General features: G+C 40.2%; 1 protein-coding gene across 1 annotated transcript in view; it reads left to right on the top strand.

The window, feature by feature from the left end:
- LOC141016138 (caskin-2-like) overlaps positions 1 to 16,373 on the top strand; it is a 61,464-nt gene that overhangs the window by 16,465 nt on the left and 28,626 nt on the right. The window contains exons 3-4 of the mRNA XM_073490405.1: positions 11,499 to 11,550; positions 15,694 to 15,791. Of these exons, the coding sequence (XP_073346506.1) occupies positions 11,499 to 11,550; positions 15,694 to 15,791 (150 nt within the window). The remainder of the gene's footprint in view (positions 1 to 11,498; positions 11,551 to 15,693; positions 15,792 to 16,373) is intronic.

Raw genomic sequence — 16,373 nt, forward strand, 5'->3', positions numbered from 1 at the left:
GCTATGAAAAGGCCGAAAACAAACAAACAAACAAACAAACAAACAGATTTTCAAAAAAGTAGCCAAGATGTACCTTCCAGACCAAAAACATGAATCAGGGCAATGTTAAGGGAATCTAAATTCAAGCTTTTCTTCATTTTTTTCTCTTTTACTCAGAATTTGAAATGCAAGTCATTAGTAATATTTATCATCATAGTGTGTGACAGGTCTTCATGTTGGAAGGTCGCTATTCGCCCCAAATTTTACAATTCATATAGTGAGGAGACAAATTATAATTTATTGGAACAGAAACCTCATATTGGAGCTTTGGATCAATATGTTGTCACTTGGTGTCATGATAGCCTATTATGTGCCTTTTCATGGCATATATAGTAAGTGAAGATGTATAACTTTCAGTAGTGCTTGTCCTGTAACTCTATTTCTCTACTCAGAGTGTGATTTGTGTAGCTGTTAGGGTCATTTGCAGAACATTTGTTAGTTCTTTGAAAGAACTTTGCATCGTTGCCCAATATAGGAAATGTTTTTTTTGATCCTCCCAAGTAGATAGTCAAACATAGTACTACACATACTAATGTGTTGTCATGTGCTGCTCTCAAGAGACTAGGAACATGTTGTTCAGATTCATTTCGAGCTGCAACAATTAGTTGATTAATTGATTAGTCAATGAAAAGACAATTAGCTGCCAACTATTTTGATGATTGATAAGGTTGATTGAGTTATATTTCAAGCAAAAATGCCAAACATTTGCTGGTTTAGGCTTCTTAAATGGAAGGATTTGCTGCCTTTCTCTTTAAAGACTAAATGATATATCGAGAAAACCTGCAAATTGTGAGCAGATTAATCGATAATAAAATTAATTGTATTAGGTGTCCTGTGTCCTGCCAGAGACACACTTGACTCAGTTGGGTGTGTACTATAATAAACATAGTTTCTTAGCTGCATTTTAGGATATGTTTTGGTTTAAATCTACTTCAACTTTTAGGCCTTTTTAAATTCCAATAATCATTGTTGATTTCATATTCTTTGACCACAGCATGTAGTACCAAAGTACTAAGTATGGCGATATGTAAAAATCATACAAATTTTGCACTAATGATTGCTGGCAAATTTCTATTGCCATACTATCATAATCCCCAACCCTTGGGTAATAACCATCAAATTTGTTATCCTCCAAGGCCAATATTTCGAGGTAGTAAACTGGTCCAACCCAGGGCCTCATGTCTACTAGTTGTAAAGAGAGTGCATGGAAATAAAGGAGGAGCTCTGCATTGAGTTGGCTAAGTAGAGTAAACAGATGATTTGAATGGTATGTAAAGTGTTTTGTCCCTAAGGTGCAAGGTTGAGACATGTTACGCAATATGAAACCTGCAGGTGTGTTTACGCCTGTTCTAATCTCCTGTTGTTTCGGAGGAAGTTCACAGATATAGGGGCTCACGTGCACAACCCAATGATAATACACGATGCAACACAACACTACAGATCATCTGTTTCATTCCACACTGGCTCATTGTCAGCGAATATTGAATGTGTCTGACCTAGTTGCTGGTGGCACCACGGGAGATTACTCTCTACATTTTTAACAATAGAGCAAATTTACTGGATAATACGGCCTGGAGCTGTTTTGATGTTAAGGGTTTTTCTCAAGACCCAGTTCCAGCATTTATTCGTATAGCAAACAATGCAGCGATGGAGCAATTGATGAAGAATTGATGAAGCTAAAGTGTGTCATTTTGCAAATTTGCTGTATGTGTATGCCCTTGGGTGTGCGGTGTGCACTGTTTATACTGTCCTGTCTTTCCTCTGTAGCGTTCAGACCTCCAGCTGCATCAACAGTACATGCACACAGCCTACGGTACTTTTTTTTCTTGACAGTCTGTTTAGTTGAACTAATTGCCATAAATACACACATGCATACAAGCAAGCAAACCAGTTCTGTTTCCATTCAGTCTACGTACATCACACGCTCTCTGTCTCACTGTACAACCAGAGCTGAAACAAAGGTGTTCTGTTGCAGGTAACACTCTGGCTGGAAACCCCATTTGGTTTCTGCTCACTCACCTATTTAAAGACTGGTGCTGATGTTGCTTAAGGGTTTGTTTGTCTCTAGACCTCCATTCAGCCAGCAGCATTAACATTCATCTCATATCAGGCTGTGGGCCTGTGACTTGGCAGGATCACAGCTGATTACACCTGACAATCAGATGTCTCTTCTAAGCATATTTGATGGACAGTGACATTTAGATAAAGTCCAAATTCAACTTCAGCCTGATAGAGGACATTATTACAGTATAATATAACAGTATTTCCTCATTTGAACCCTTTGAATAATGAAAGGTTTTACAAGACTTTACCAACTTTAGAAAGAGTTTTGAAATGATATCAGAAGGAGCTTTACTTTGTTATAAAGTGAAGCAGGTAGCAGTCATGGATAACTATATGATTTTTCAACACTGGTACAGGTTGTTACATCAGCATCCATTCAACTTCAAAATCGAATGGAACTGGATTTTTTTCCTTGAACACATACAGGACTTTATTGGTGAAATGCTTCTTAATGCATTTTAAAGAGAAGTTGAAAAGGAGGTCATTGCACATATGATTGACGAACCCTGCTAATCCAGTGTTGATCACATAACCAAGCAGAATACAAATTTACAACCCCACCAGTCTGTTCTATGCAGAAGTATTTGTGTTATTTAGCAGCATGATTTCATTTGCAGTTGATATAATCAAGTTAAACGTAGTGGCCTGTCTTCAGATGACTGCAGGCAGAAGGAAGAGGTTTTCCTTTATAAGTGGAATAGAGATGGACAACTCACCTCTTAGTGCATAGATTAGTGCGGAGGTAACGGATATAATCATGTCACAGTTTTGATGCTAATACAAAGCCCCCCTGTCTAGCTGTCAGCGTTCTTTCCCCAACAGAGAATGGGGTTGTGGTCAACAGTCATACATAGTTATTACCATAGCAACTGCCATCCTAGCAAGATCAGCAACACTAGCATGGATTAGCGGTAACATCAGTATTAGCATGAAGAAGCAATAGCATGAATACAAAAAGTTATGCTTTATTGTCCAAATGAATCACACTTGTTTTACACATTAAAGGAGACCTATTATGCTGTATTGTTTTTTCTATATAGGTTCTTGTGCATGTAAAAGATCCTGAAAGTTAAAAAAGTCAAATTCTGCAAAGAAAACTGCTTCTGAAACAGCTCGTCAGCTGGCTCACCTTTCCGTGACACCACACTACTTCACTGTCAAACATTTTCATTTTTTATTCCTTGAGGCTAGTTTGGCTTGTCAGAATTGATTAAGCTCAGCTGCGCTGTTGTTGTTAGCGGTGCTGGGTTAGGCATGTGTGAGCTGACCAATCAGAGAAGAAGAGGTATTTGGGAGGCAGGCCTTAAAGCGACAGCAGCTAACGGAGCGTTTCAGACAAAGGGGAAATACAGTTCTGCAGCACTGGACAGTATGAGAAACTGATGTTTTTTTTCAGTATTAAAGCATGTAAACCTTAGTACTAACCCAAAATCAATTGATGAACCTAAAAGTGATCATGTCATGATTAAGTCTAAACACCACCTCTTTGCACCGTGCGCTGCACTTTGCGCCCAGATTAGTTGCCGTTAAACTAGTAAAATGGACTTGGACACATAGGGCCCACTGTTTTGCTGCAGACAACCCCTGATTTGCCTTTTGCTGTCTTGTAAACTCAGACAAATCAATTTAAGCACCTGTGGCAATTAAGAGTAGATCTAAGCAGGGTTAAAGGTGAAATTTACTCAATACTTTTATCTGGTCTAAGCATCTACTCATATTTTTTAATAGAACTAACTTGATTTGATCAGCTTTGTGTGTTTTTGGTTTTAAAACATGCAGATACACTGATACCCACTTTCTTTGCAAAAGTCTCACCACTTTGCTGGAGTTATTTTTGAAGGTGGAGGGAATCTTCTCCTTTTGTGGGAAAGCTGTGGCAGCAGCAGTTTAGGCTGACACAGGCAGTCTCTCTCTCTGTCCTCACTACAGAGAGCTGGATGAGTTCCCATTTGGTGAGATTTAACATCCCGGTTTAATCACATTGTTTTACCCTCCTCACACACACACTTCTACAGTGACCACCTCACCACCTGCCAGCTTGCACCGCTGAAGCCAAGCTGGAGACACTGTTAATCAACGTGTTCTTCGTTTTCACTTCATTCATTTTAAATTACTCAGAGGTAATATTGAACATGTGTTACTGTTGACATGGTTGTAATAAGCAACAACAACAGTGTGTTGCATGCAGAAACAAGTACATACCTAATCATGTTTTTGGAGCCTTATTAGGAATTCTGTGGGACAGCTGGAGTGAAGCCAAGGCCGCTTTGCCTCAGTGGTTTGGTTTGAGGGACTGTGTTTACCCTCTCAGTAATCAGCGCACTTAGATGGATGTGTTCCTCAGATAAGTGTTTGCCTTGATGAGGTCCTTACCTGACCACAAACCATTTATCGCCAGAGACAGATGATGACCTTAAATTACTCCCCTCTCTTGCTCCCCTGTAGTTTGGTCTCGCCTCAGGCCACTGTGGCTGCACTGTTTGTGTGCAGGCTAACTTCTCCTCTGTGTGGGGGCTCGTCTCAACCCACAACTCCTGAATCAAGTGTCCTTTTCTGCTTTGTTAATGAGAAGCCGGTGTGGGTGGAAGTGGGTTCCAATTCCTTGCGGCTTAACTCCAAGGAATATTTTCAAGATATAGAGGGAAAACCTAAACACAATTCCAAAGAGCGTAGCCTGTGACTAACCGCTGTTATTGCAGGCCTTTCTGTCTTTTCAAAAAAATCAAAATAGAGAAGTCAAAGTTCATGCTTGCATAGTCTTCTTTTAGAATGGCTTTTATTTCCAAGGTGACATGTGGCAGCAAAATGCAGCAAAACAATGCTGTAAGACAAGGAATCAGATCTGGGGGAAAAAGGGCAAACGTCAGAGAGCTGCATTCAACAGAGGACAACTTGATTTACCATTACTATAACAATTTGTTTTAGATACACTAAAACAAAATGTTTTCGAGTAGAGTTACTTTCATGTTATATCAGCTGAAGTTCACAGTGTTGCTGCTGTAAAGAAGAAGTCCCACGCACTAACTGAGACTGCTTCTTTCATCGTGTTGTTTTCATGTTGACAATGGTACAAATGGAAAGAAAAAGCTTTGCTCATAGTGATAAGATCACAAAGAAATATTTCATAACTCTGCAGCCTTGCAGCTCATTGTTTTGGTTTAACGACCCACAACTTTACTGTTCTGGTTCAGTCTCACAGCTCTTATGAACTTTTTTTTCCAGCTTAACAGGCAGGTTTTCCTACAATGTAGCGAGCAAAGTGTACGTGTCCACAGCATCCGTCATTATTATGATCGCATCGCATTGATTTTGAGAGATGGTATCATGTTCCCTGTTCCTTTTTTTGCATAAAGTTGAGTTCTAGGCTACAGCCCTTTGTGCAATATTTATCTTACCGTGTAGTCCTGTATCAGATTACGTGATCATAGAGTCAAAAATTCTTGTCATGATTTGGCTGAGAGAAATGTTCGACTACACTTTGAAGTCCAGTCAATTATAGCTATCCATCTGTCACAACTTGTGTGATGTACATCTGTGATTGCAACAGAGGAGCCAGGGTCAGCTTCATTGTTCCAACTGACAGCACCAACAACAAATGGATTTATATAATGAATTCTGACTTGCCATTGTCTTTTTGCTGGGACATCATTTGGCATCAGATGAACTGTGTCAGTTTTTTCCTCTGTGACAAAATACATGGGATAAAATGAGCCATTGTTGTGCCTGCCATTCATTTTTGTTCATGATGACCCACTTTTTTTGGGCCATTATTGGGCTGATATTGTGTTGTCTGATCCCAGAAGTAATATAGATCTGAGTATCAAAATCATCGGATTTCATACAGCTATGTCTTGCCAGGATGTAAAATTACATAGTGTGTCTTTACAGACTAATGTGATTTGGGTCCCTTTATTTTTATGCATTTGCCTTCTAGTTTTTTTTTTTTACATGCGTGGACTGTGATCAAAGACATTTTAAAATGAGTTTTGCAGCCATGCAAACCAAAGCAGCTCATGCCTCTGCCAGCTGCTGTCTTGTTGGAGACAAACACAAGCAAACCAGCTTTTTTGTTGTCTTTTTTTTTAATATTTACATTATCCAGTTTTGCTCCCGTCTCTGTGTTCTTACTCTGAAGAGGTTCAGAGCTATTTGCACACTCGTTTGATCTTGCAGCTAGTGTTTTAAAAAGTCTTTTGCATGTTTTCTTGTTTACGCACCTGACACACACACGCTAAAAAAAACATTTCCCTCATCTCACCTGAATGGAGGTGTACAGCAGATTCATCATTCCCTCTCGCCGCCTCCTCCTCCTCTTGAATGTTCCCTTTCTGTTCAGTGAACTACGTTCTCCACATCAAAGCACCAAGATCCCTTTCTTCTGTCCAGGATGCTTTAGCTGTTATGAGAAAGGTGCAGAGGGAGCATAACAACAGCAGTTCAGAGCATAGCTTATGCATCTGATAAGGTAATCAAAACACAGCATCACATAGTTCCTTTGCTTTGTTTGTCGTAACCATAGAAAACAATAGAGGGATTCCACACTGTCAACTATCTGGCTCGTAGCATACAATAATTTCTGTTTCTGTGAACATCAGCTCTCGGCAGGGAGCAAAGCCTGTAATTTCCCTGTCTCTGCAAGAAAGCACAATGCTTGATATTTACTACACATCTGTTTACACCAACTCCTAGGGGTAAGAAATGGGGCCATACACGCACACACACTCACAAACACACATTTGGAGAGTCAACATGCTGGTAATTTAATTGATCGAAGGAGCCCCCTACTATTTTTGTGCGAAGAGGGAAGGAGGGAGGGGATGGAAAGCAGAAGGGAGAAAAGGGAGTTGACAGTTTTGTAGATACATAGTCAGAGACACAGTGAGCGAGTAGGATAGCCTGGTGGGTGTGCTATGTGAGGAATGCCGGCTCATGTTGTAACTAGAACTCCTGAAAGGCCCTGTTCTTTCCATACCGTTGGGACAGTTTAGACCCCGTTTTGGCAAGCTGCCCAACGCCCAACCCCTCTATCTGTCTCGTTATCAATGTGCATTTTTGTGCCTTCAGGCCCTTGTTTTTATGCATGTGAGTCTTCAGCAGAAACAGTGCTACTGTATGGCCGCATGCAAACTTCACAGCATTAATCTAAAGTGATCACAGCTGTACCCAGTTTGCGCACATTAATGTTGCCATTTGGTAGATCATTTCCTCCATAACCCCCTGCAGGGCTGTGAATGTGTGCATTTCTGACATGGAAACCTCTAGTGGGAATTGATCTCCCAACCATGGAAATGAGAATGCCTTCTTTATCCAATAAGCTCTAGAAGAAGTGGGGGACATCCTGTATGAAGTTCCTTGAACATCGTAGAATTGTATCTGTTTAGTAGAAGTCAGGAATATAATTGGATTTAACCAACTAGTTATACTACAGGAATGCAGCAAAATCATTTTTTAAAAATGTCTTTGTGCTTTCATTGAAGGGTTCCTTTGTGTTTCATGCACAATAAACCCAACTGCACTGGAAATCTGAATATTTTTCCCTTTATGACTTTTCTGAGCTGAAAAATAACATCAATAAACCAAAAAGAGAGACAGAATTGAATATTTAATCAGTGCTCCAGTGGGAGCCCATTTATATGCTATGAATTCACAAATTGCTTCATATTCTCTTATTCTTATGTTTTATATTGTATATTTATTCTGGTAGTTTCTGCACAGCCTTTTCACATCAAGTTTTGTTTTGCTGCAACTGCTGCTGTTCAGCATCCTCTTTTGATGATGTAACCCATTTTGTCTTTTGCACAAGTTTTATTCAAACACTTAAACTTAAAGGTTCAGTGCATAAGATTTAGAGGGATCTTTTGGCAGAAATGGAATATATTGTATTCATACTTACATTTTCATTGGTGTAATCACGTTAAACAAATAGTCGTTGTGTTTTTGTTATCTTTTTTGAGCCTGAGAGAGTGAGCAGGCCCTCTTCCACACCGTATGCCCATAGATTTATTATAGAACTAGGTCCTGGACCCAAGGATGGCACCTATTCAGTCCAATGAGAATTGCACGCCTGGTGCATACGCCTAAAAAGATGTATTTAGCTTCTGGGTTTAATTTCTGGTTATGCAGCCCACTGAATATGCACAGTAGAGTTTCTCCAGCTGGCCCCATCCTCAAGTTCCCGCTCTTCCCATAGACTTCACATTGTGATGACATTACAGATTTTTAAATCACTTTTCCCAGCTTGAAGACAGTTTTACAAATATTAATCCTTCGTAGATCAAATTTCACCTTTCACCTGCAGCAATATGTGAGAAGGCCTCACCTGCTCACATATTGCTGCTCATTGTGGCCAAACAACTCAATTTTTGTCTCATTTGACCACAGTTTTCCTCCAGAAGGTTTTTTCTTTGTCCGTGTGATCAGCAGCAAACTTCAGGTGAAAATGTATTGTGTGGAAAAGTATTGTGATAATTTCTGTCAATCTTAAATTTGCTCTAAATGGAGGTATTCTTTTGCTCTGCTTACTATTTTATCTCAATGTTTAACTCTAGCTGTACATGCATCACATATCCATTTATTACATGTGCAATCATATTTACTTGCTCTACCTGTTTAGCTGCAAAACTACATTTCCCACAGTACCACAATCCTACGGCTATCTTTTGGTTGATCATGATAAGTGATGGGTTTTTGAATCTTTAAAGGCACGGCTATGCTCAAAACTGAGTAGTTTGTGGACCATGTCATTTGGCCACATCTACAGGCAAAAGTGTGTGAACAGCCACACCTGAAGATGGCTTGAGATATAATACATGTGATAACACGTCTCTCTGTAAAGGCATTTATATGGTTCTCACTTGTACACATGAAAAGTGATGGAAATAGTTGTAACCTCTGCAACTCTCACCAATTGCTTTTCTCAGAGGATAAGCTTGTTGGATCATCGGTTTTGGAAAGTTGCAGAAATAATCAGATGCCTTGTTTTAGTTAGCAACACAGAGCTTTATCACTGTTTTTCTTGACAATGTTGGTTTCCAGTGTTGAAACAAGTCCCCAAAAGTCAAAATTGAGTAAAAGTTATTGTGCTGATATATTACTTAAGTGAAAGTGAAAGTCACCCATACTAGTAGTACTTGATTAAAAGTCTTGAAGTATCTGATATTAAGTGTACTTAAGTATCAAAAGTAACTTTCTACAATGAATGTACTTGAATATCAAATGTACAATTAAAATAAAATTATACATACGCACACCACATACTGTGCATATGCAGTTTATACTGCATTCTGAGTTTTGAGTGATTATTGGCCTGGCTGATTATGGGATCTGATAATGAGCTTTTTTCAGAATCAGCTTTTCTTTTTTTTCTTTTCTTTTTTAAAGCTGATAAAATATATTGATTTTAAAAATGTGCTGCTTTGGCTCTAATGCAGCATTCCATCTACAAAGTAACTCATAACTGAAGTTAACAAATAAATGTAGTGGAGTAAAAAGAGCGATATTTCCCTCTAAAATATAGTGGAGTAAAAGTATAAAGAGAAGTACCTCAAATCTATACTTAAGTACTGTACTTGAATAAATGAACTTAGCTACATTCCTTCACTGAGTATATATCTGTAATGGGGCTGCAGCTTACTGATATTTTGACATTAATTTATCTGTCCATAATCTTTTTGATTTACTAGTTTCTAAAATGTAAGAAAAATAGTTAAATATGTCCATGACAATTTCCCACAGCCTGAGGTAATGTCTTCAAATTGTTTGATCTGTTTCACCAGCAGTCCAACACCAACAGATATTCAGTTTACAATGATAGCTGTCGACTAATCAAATACATTGACCAGACCTTTCAGCACTAATGGTGCTATCAAAGACTATTTCCTGTTATATCTGAAACTTCAACGTCTCGTTAACTCTACGTTTCACATTACCTCAGTGGGCTTTACAATCTGTACAGTGAACTACATCCTCTGTCCTTGGACCCTCGATTCGAGTGAGGAAAAACTCTCCATATTGAGAAAAAAATGGGGCAGGAAAAAAAAAAGATGGGAGAAACCTCAGGAAGAGCCACAGAGGAGGGATCCCTCTCCCAGGACAGACAGACAGTCAATAGATGTTGCAGAAGACAACAACAAAATCACAGTTTACAAATTGCATTGACAGAATATCTGATACAAATTATATAATATATGAAATATTTCTGTCTTTCTCTGTACACACACACACACACACACACACACACACACACACACACACACACACACACACACACACACTTATGTGATTTTCCACACCTAAGTGGGAGAAAACAGTGAGAGAGATTGACTGCAATGAATGGTTCTGTATTCAGAAGCCTTGGCAGTCAGGTTCCTGTGTGGGTATTGGTGGACAGAGGGGCTTTTACAGTAGATCTCTGCTGTAGGATGTCCCAGGATATTTAGCTGTGTGAGGAGAGTTTCTAGCCCTCATTAGAGGCTGGAGATGGACATATGAGATGGAGATGGATGCATGATATTTGAAGACTGGATGTTGAGTCAGAATGAGGCTTTGAGGTTTGGGAAGGGCACTGGGATGACGGCCAGATTTGATTGGAGTGATTTGAATAAAAGGATTATGCATGTAGAAGAAGAAGTTTGTGTTGTCACAGTAAAGGTTTTGAATTTATACCAAATTGATGCAACTATGTTTCCATTGGAAACTTGGGACAGCTTTGTAGCTGTCTCTTGAGGTTCCTAAGGAAAACATTTCCATTATGTAACTGCTGGGATTGGGTTTGTAAACCAGTTTGAAACTGGTTTTCAATTAAAGATACTAGATGGTGAGAATAAGTATCTTCCCTCTTGGAGTACAGAGTGAATGAGTAAGACATGGGACAAGTAGCATTCTGTCTGTTTCAAGGTGAGTGAAAAAAAAAACTTGTCCAGTCTTGTGAACTGTCTAATGCTATTTTTGCTGCTGTGGAAAAAGAAATGTATGTTTGTTTTATCCTGGCATGCTGTGTTTTATGACTGTCACTTGCAATCTCAAAGAGCTATGATAAGATAACAGTGTAAATGAGGTGGAATAGTACATTTCTGTGAGGTAGAATCATTTGTTTATGAATCATTTGGCTGCCATGAGGGTGTCAGCCACACTGAAAGAAGGAAGGGTGAGGCAGCAGGAGGGTGAGGAAAGCTCCCTATCCTGTCGGGGCTGTCAGGTTGTTTGATGGAAGGAGCGATGATTGAGAGAAGTGCAGGAAAAAAAAACCTATTGTGAAAAAAAACACGCAGGGTCCTGCAGGGATGGAGGGATTTCTGGAGAGCACTGGTTGAAAGAGAAATGTGTCACCAAATAAATACTAATGGTCTTTTTCCATTGCCTCCCTCTCCTCTCCTTCCGTCTCTGTCTTCTTCCAGAGTTGCTGGGCTCCACCAAGAGACTCAACATCAACTACCAAGACTCAGACGGGTAAGAGAAGGGTGTGTACATGCTTGTGTGTGTGTCAGTCGGTGAGATATGCCAGACGTCGAGCCTAAAGAATGCAGTGGAAGAGTCACTGTCTTGATTGACATGCAGATTAAAAAAATGCCCTACCTGTGGCTGCCTCCTGCTAGTCTTCAGTCTTCACAGTGTGACTCACAACAAAAACACCCATATGTCCCAACGTATAGTGCCCTTCAGAGTTATTGCCTCACCATTAGAGGCGTAGAAAATTACAGGATACGAAGAATTTGTCTCCAATACACAACAACTCAAATTCTACAACTGTAGAAATTGAGTAAAGAAATATACTTCATTCTGTGGTAAATATGATGGTATAATGAAATTCTTGTTGGACTGTAATTCCCTAAGCTACACACAAAAAAACATAAACTATTCAGGCTATTGAATAAATAATAATCAAGGATGAGTTCAGGAGTCTCACAGCTTGAGGAGAGAAACTGCTCTGTAGTCTGGTGGTATGGCAGCAGACACTTCTGTATCTTTTGCCAGACGGCAGCAGAGTGAACAGATTGATTGACCCCCTGGTTACTGTTGCTACAGCTTTCGCTCACTGTTTTCACAAGGCAAATATACATTTTAGGGAATAAGGCTCCAAAAACATCAAATCGCATACTTTTTCTTTTAACTTTTAGAACGTACTGCAGCTGGCTGCCCTTAAAAAGTACATACTATTGCGTATACTATGTATACAATTGGGACATACTACTTTGTCGTGACAGTATGCCTTGAACTTTGACCCTCTTGCTCCCATATCCATCACAGCCTTAGCATGAAATTAGAGTTCGCTAGAGAGAATTAGAGTACAAAGAACGTGGAACTGACACTTAAATGTGCTTTCATCCGTCATTGTGGTGTCTGTCTTGTCTCTTTGTTTATATTCGTGAGACATACCGTGACGTACCTTCCGCTGCGCAGAGGATTGTGGGTCTGAATAAGGGCTGCACGATACGGTCAAAAAGCATAACATAACCATGTTTAGCCGCATAGCTTACGTACTTGCACAAGCAACATAGAGGTAAGATTTATGTTTGGATGTAGTTATTTCCATACAGTATGTTTCATTTTAACTTTAAAAGAAGAAAAGGCTTTTAGATGAGGACTAACCCATGTTTGTGGTTGGTGTAATGCTGTGTCCACTAATGTTGGCTGGAGTTGCTGGTGTGTAAATGTCCTCAAAGACCCGAATCAAGCCGCTAAAACTCCTTAGACCTAGACCCTCCCTAGATTGAGAATTGTTGTTTGTTCACACTTTATTCAAGGTGTTTAGTCATGTTCCATTACATTTATCTTTCAAGATCCGTCAAAGTAGGCCATCAGACATGTAAAGAATCCCCCTCTGCAAGCTGCTGTGCCTGTATATATGTTAGCCTACATGCAACATGTGTGAGTGTTGACTTAGGCCTGCTACGTGCGTCTACATGCAGGGTCAATGCAGTGTGAATGCAGTGAGTGGGAGGTGATACACAATAGGGGTGTTGAAATTAAACATGTCCATCCATGATGGAGCGTGTGTGTGTGTGTGTGTGTGTGTGTGTGTGTGTGTGTGTGTGTGTATGTGTGTGTGTGTGTGTGGTACAGAGGAAGGGGTTACTTGTGATATATGAGACGAGCGCAGACGGAATGAAAAAGGGAGGGGAGGACTAGCAAACAGTCACTTGTCACTGAGTCAACACCATCCCAGAGAGAGAGAGATGAAGAATGTGTTTGTGTGTGTTTGTAGAAAGTAGCTGTGACTGACTCAGGATTGGACAAGGTACAGTCTTGTTGGACAGTAGATGGATGGATAAATGTGTGTGTGGCTGCTGGGCATGAAGGCCTAAACAATGAAACTGATAAGATAAGCCACTTCACAGTCTGGAGATCCCTCAGATGTCATATGAGCACATACTGATGTCTAAACCTGATCATCTCTGACTTGTCTGGCCTCACAGAGTATCACAGATTGTGGTCCCTTTAGTCAGGCTTTATTTGGGCTGGCACCACCAACCTGACATTGGTGCTCCTGGATAACACAAATGTCACAAGGCAATCATCACCTGGTGTGTTAGCTCTGGATTTACATGCACAGTTATGAGCTACCTGTAGGGAAATTAGGTAATTATGACAGATATGAAATATAACTTACACCTAGAATGGAGTGAGAAAGAAAAATAGAAAAGTAAAAATAATACAGTGACCAAATATTACAAGTTGGGCTCGGGTTATTGTTGCATAGGTTTACATACACAGCCTGTACAAACAAGATGTGGTTAGCCTAGCATAAAATGAAAACTGGGAGTAGGGGAGATATATATAGCTTGGCTCTCTCCAAAGTGAAAACCCCTCTCACTAATAATCACATTTTATCTTGCCGGTTTAATACATACAAAAACAGAAATGTAAGAAACTAATTGTGGTTTTAGAGATGGTTGCTTGCTGGAACTTTTTTTGATGAACAGCTGAGCACAGTGACTGTATGCAGATTCAAGTACGACACCAAATCGGTGTGTGGTGCAAGTGTCCCATGTGTAATGTGCACTTCTTGTTCCAAACTAAGGAATATTTCAGCAAAACACATATATATGTTGATACTAACATAGCTAAAAAGTTGACCATGCAAGGATGGTTAGACATATTGAAGAAAGTAGAGTAGAGTAGTAGAGTTCTCCTGTTTCGCCAAACTCACTTCTCTCATGTCATGTATGTTCCATATTACACACCAATTTGCATTGTGGCTGGTGTAATCCCAACGCAAGATGGGCTCTAGTTTTACTTGCAACCTTTGTTCTATACACTGTACTTTTGTCCATCTTGGGATCTTGTAGAAAGTATACCTCAATCTCCAGAGATGTGAATGGCCAGTAGGCATGTTGGTGACAAGTTGTGATCCTCTGAATTGAACTTAAACTTGAGCAGTTTAGCCTGTCAGCTTTCATAGTTTTTGGTAAGTGGTCATTTCTCTGGTGATTTCCCCTGGTTGAAAGTGAGCCAGCTTCTTGATTCAACAAAGACTAAGTCAAACCCAATGTTAGCTAAAAGACTAAAAAAACTGAAGGTTTTCTCAAATGGCCAACAAGATGTAAGGTAAAATGGGTAAAATCTCATGATACAAGAGGTTACTTTCTGAGCTGTGATGTTTTACCTAAACAAATGTTGGACAACTGGCGAACAATTTATCAGGTTAATGTTAAATAAATAAGAGGAAATATATGCAGTCAGCATAGGTGTTAGACCATGGTGTTTTATGGTAAAAGTACAAAACAATGGAAACTCCACTACAGTTTGTTCTCTTTCCAAAGACACCCTGGCTATTTATTGGCACTGGTGCCCAAGAGCTCTGGGCTCCCACCATGAGTGCCTGAGGCTGTGTGAAATCACCTGAAAGCCCTCTGTACTGTAGTTGTTATTTTATCCCCACATGTTCCAGCTCGCACTCTTCTCGAGTGTTTCCTCCGAGGGTCACCTCCTCTGGAACACTCACTGTGTTTGTGTGGCCCCGAGCAAAAGCAAAACTCATCACCAAGAATTTATGCCTTTAATTTCTCCCTCTGTGGAATATACCGAGACCTGACAAACACACACATTTCATTTCTGAAACTCGATGAAGTTACACACATTCATGCATCCACACACACACAGATGTTTCCTATCCCAATCTGCAGTTTTGACTTGGGAGCACACACAACACACGTCGCTTCTGATCTTAGAATATAGTTGTGATGACACGTGCTGCATACACACAGACACACACGTCACGCACCTCTTCTCATTCTGAAATGTTGATGGGTGGATGGGGAAGCACACTCGTAAAAACACACATAAATTCTTATCTGAGGCTGCAGTTTGTAATGGGATTGCACACACTCAAACACACTCAGTCTGGAGTTTTGATGATTTTGAGACCACAAACACGCACAAACATGCACACACACACACACACACACACACACACACACACACACACACACACACATCATCTCATTCTGGAGTTTTAAAAATGGCTCACCTGCTGCAAAGTCATCAGTATGATTTATAACTATCTCATCTCCTTGTCTCGTCCCCTTCGTGCTCCTCCTTGACCCAACCTACCCTTCCTTCTCTCTCTCTCTGTTTGTCTCTCGCCCACAGCTTCTCAGCGCTGCACCATGCCGCTCTGACAGGCACCACGGAGCTGCTGTCTCTGTTGCTGGAGGCCCAGGCCACGGTGGATATCAAGGACATCAACGGTATCATGATGGCAGAACAGCTTTACCAGCTAAACCAGTGTCACTAGACAAACCCCACATTTTAGAAAACAAATTTTCACGTTCGGGAAGTCACTCTGGGTTAAATTGAGCCTGAAGCTTCCTCTACAGCTTTCTGACACTCTCAGCTAGAAATAAATTTGACCCATATGAATAAATATGATTCACTTTGAAGTTCGTCTGCCATGCAGTGACAGAAGTGCTACAGCAAATAACCTCAGACTCCAAGCGGAACAGATCTAGTAGAATTTGTGCGGGAGTGGCAGCTGCTGAGACCAGAGGCGTGTGGTGCTCATAACACTACAGGTCAGCTATAGATTCCCCAGAACCATTTTGAAGGTTGAATTTACCTCTTGGTGCTTCCTGCTGGCTTGTCAGTTTGGGAATTCAGGATCTCATGCATGTTAAGTGGCATCACATAGTGTTGTGCCATTTGTCATAGCACATTCTGTCCTGTCGGAAGAACTAGTCAAGGTTTATAAAGAACAATTAGCACAGGTGTTGTGATACAGATCATACACTGTATGTTCTCGACTCTGTAAGAGGAAATGACTCTCCATACCC

The sequence above is a fragment of the Pagrus major genome, chromosome 20 (genome assembly GCF_040436345.1).
Source record: "Pagrus major chromosome 20, Pma_NU_1.0".
Lineage (NCBI taxonomy): Eukaryota > Metazoa > Chordata > Actinopteri > Spariformes > Sparidae > Pagrus > Pagrus major.